Source organism: Phacochoerus africanus, chromosome 4, assembly GCF_016906955.1.
Source record: "Phacochoerus africanus isolate WHEZ1 chromosome 4, ROS_Pafr_v1, whole genome shotgun sequence".
NCBI classification, from domain to species: Eukaryota; Metazoa; Chordata; class Mammalia; order Artiodactyla; family Suidae; genus Phacochoerus; species Phacochoerus africanus.
This window is the reverse complement of record NC_062547.1, coordinates 12,768,817-12,771,348: the sequence shown is the minus strand read 5'-3', so window position 1 is coordinate 12,771,348 and position 2,532 is coordinate 12,768,817. Positions and strand designations below refer to the sequence as shown.

Below are 2,532 nucleotides of genomic sequence, written 5' to 3'. Positions count from 1 at the left end.
CCCTCTTGCTTCAAGTTGGGCTGGGGATGTGGGAAACCAAGCAAGAGATGGGAGAGCATGAGCAGAGAGAGGTTGAAGTGTGTGTCTTCCTACTCTCTCCTTGCACTGCCATAGTTCTGTCAATAGCTGCTTTTTTTTTTTTTTTAAGCCATAGCTCCTACCAAGAGTTTTCTCACAATAAATCTAAGTCTTATTGGTCTCTGATAATACTGTACCCTCTTATGTCTCTGAGGTCGAGGGGTCACAATGGCTTCACGCTATGGCTAGCATGCAAAAGTGTAGCCACGTATTGGTTCCCTTACTCATACTTCTGAATATCATCCCTTTATTATTTTTTTTTGATTCAACTCTATTGAATGAACCATCTGTTTCCAGCTGATACCTGAGGGGCCGTCTTTTACTTGTCACTGTCTATTAAGTTGTGCTCATTCATTACATTAAATTCCAGAAGAGAAATTACTGAATCAAATGGTGGAAGCATTTTGAAGATCTCTGGCACACGTAGCTAAATAGTATCTAGATAATTTATACCATTTTTTTTAGATCAATTTTCACATAACTGAGAGACATCCCATGGCATGGGAATTTGCATGAGCTGGGCCCAAATCTCTTACCTGAGAGGTCAGACCCTCTTCTAGCTCTTCTGGGAGAGGTAATTCCTGGTGAGAACTCTCCCAATGGCCCCCTTCATCTCACTGTTCCTCAGGGTGTAGACAAGTGGGTTGAGAAGTGGGGTTCCCAATGTGTACACCAGTGAGACAAACTGATCTTGCTTGGGGTAGTAGCTGGAGCTGGGGCGTAGGTACATGAAGGCGCAACAGCCATACTGCAGCAGGACCACAGTGAGGTGGGAGGAGCATGTGGAGAAGGCCCGGTGGCGGCCAGCTGCTGAGTGGATCTTGAGCACAGCAGCCACGATGAAGGTGTAGGAGGTGGCGATAAGGAAGAAAGGCATAGCTATGGCTAGTGTGGCTGCCACCAGCACCGACTGCTCATGGATGTGGCTGTCGGCACAAACAAGACGCATCACTGGTGGCACGTCACAAAAGAAGTGCTCGATACTTCGCGTCGGACAAAATGGCAGAGAGAAAATAAAAGCCATCAGTTGCAAGGCCAGGAACAATCCGATGACCACAGAGGCCGAAACCAAGCGGACAGAGAGTGTTAAAGTCATGATGAGAGGGTACTGCAAGGGGTGGCAAATAGCAACATACCGATCATAGCCCATGGCAGCCAAGAGAAAGCAATCAGCACTGCCAAGGCCGATGAAGAAAACCATCTGAGTGGCACAGCCTGGGAGGGTGATGGTCTTCTCCGACCTCAGGAGGTTGATCAGGATGTGAGGCACCACCACAGCAGTGTAGCATATTTCTACTCCCGAGAGGCTGCCCAGGAAACAGTACATGGGTGTGCGTAGGCGGGCTTCTGTCCCAACGGCCCCTGCAATGAGGCCATTCCCGGTGATGACAAATGTATAAACCAGGCTGATCCCAACGAAGGACAAGACTCGCAGTTCTGGGTGGGAGGGATAGGCTAGGAACACAAATTCCATCGACACCGAGCGATTTTCCCAGGTCATTGAGCCTTCAGCTCTTCTCTGTGGAGAGTTACAGAGAAAGAAGAAGGAGCCAGACAGACAAGATAGTCATACTGGGAGTCTTGACTCAATCCAATCAGGACAGGAGGTAGAGTTCATCCCCCTTTCACCAGGTTTCCTCACACAAGTATGTACAACTGAGTATATAACTGCCAAGAATTGTGCTAAGTTTTATGAAATTTTTTTTTTTTTGAGGAAAAGAAGCAGAGGGCCTTTGTGGAATTCAAAGTTATGTTCAATAGAAGTGAAATGAAAATTAGATTATTTCAGTAAACTCGGAAACTGTCAAGGAATCCTTGAGAGCAGGGGTTGTTAAGTTGAGAGCAAGAAGCTATACATTTACTTATTGATTGATTCTTTCATTCATATATTTATTCACACACCATGCCTCCTGAGGTATTGACTCAGGGATATAGGAATGTAACACTGAAAAGCTAGTGATATTACGGAAAATGAAGAAAAAACCTGAAGCCCATGGGCAAAGAGCTGACATAGGCTTGAGATTGACAGTGTTAGGGATGAAACTCAGAAAACAAAACCCCCCTGGGGAAATCTATTCAGTACTCTGTGATGGCCCATATGGGGAAAGAATCTGAAAAAGGATGGATATATATGTATATGTGTGGCTGGTACACTTTGCTGTACACCTGAAACTAAAACAAAATTGGAAGTTGCCCATACTCCAATAAAATTTGTAGGAAAGAGAAAGGGAAAAAAAGAATATTAACAGAGGAAACAAAGCCCTCCTAACTCCTCGTTTTTCTATTTATATCCAGTCATGGAGTTTTATTGTAGGGCTCCTCCTGGCTTGTAGTGGCAAGAAAATATGTGATCATAAGATGTTAGAGAACTAAGAATCTTTCCTGTGAGTTTGGAGATGAAGACCAAGCCAGTCTCCATTTATTTTTCCTCTCTTCCAAGAAGCTAAAGGAAAT

General features: G+C 44.7%; 1 protein-coding gene across 1 annotated transcript; it reads right to left on the bottom strand.

Moving 5' to 3' along the window:
• Positions 1–634: 634 nt before the first annotated feature.
• LOC125123974 (olfactory receptor 10W1) lies at positions 635–1,579 on the bottom strand. The gene has a single exon (XM_047774149.1). It carries the CDS (start codon positions 1,577–1,579, stop codon positions 635–637), a length of 945 nt encoding a protein of 314 aa, XP_047630105.1.
• Positions 1,580–2,532: the final 953 nt, after the last annotated feature.

Bases quoted from the DNA above. Each gene is read 5' to 3' on its own strand.
- LOC125123974 (XM_047774149.1), bottom strand. From the start codon at position 1,579: ATGACCTGGGAAAATCGCTCGGTGTCGATGGAATTTGTGTTCCTAGCC.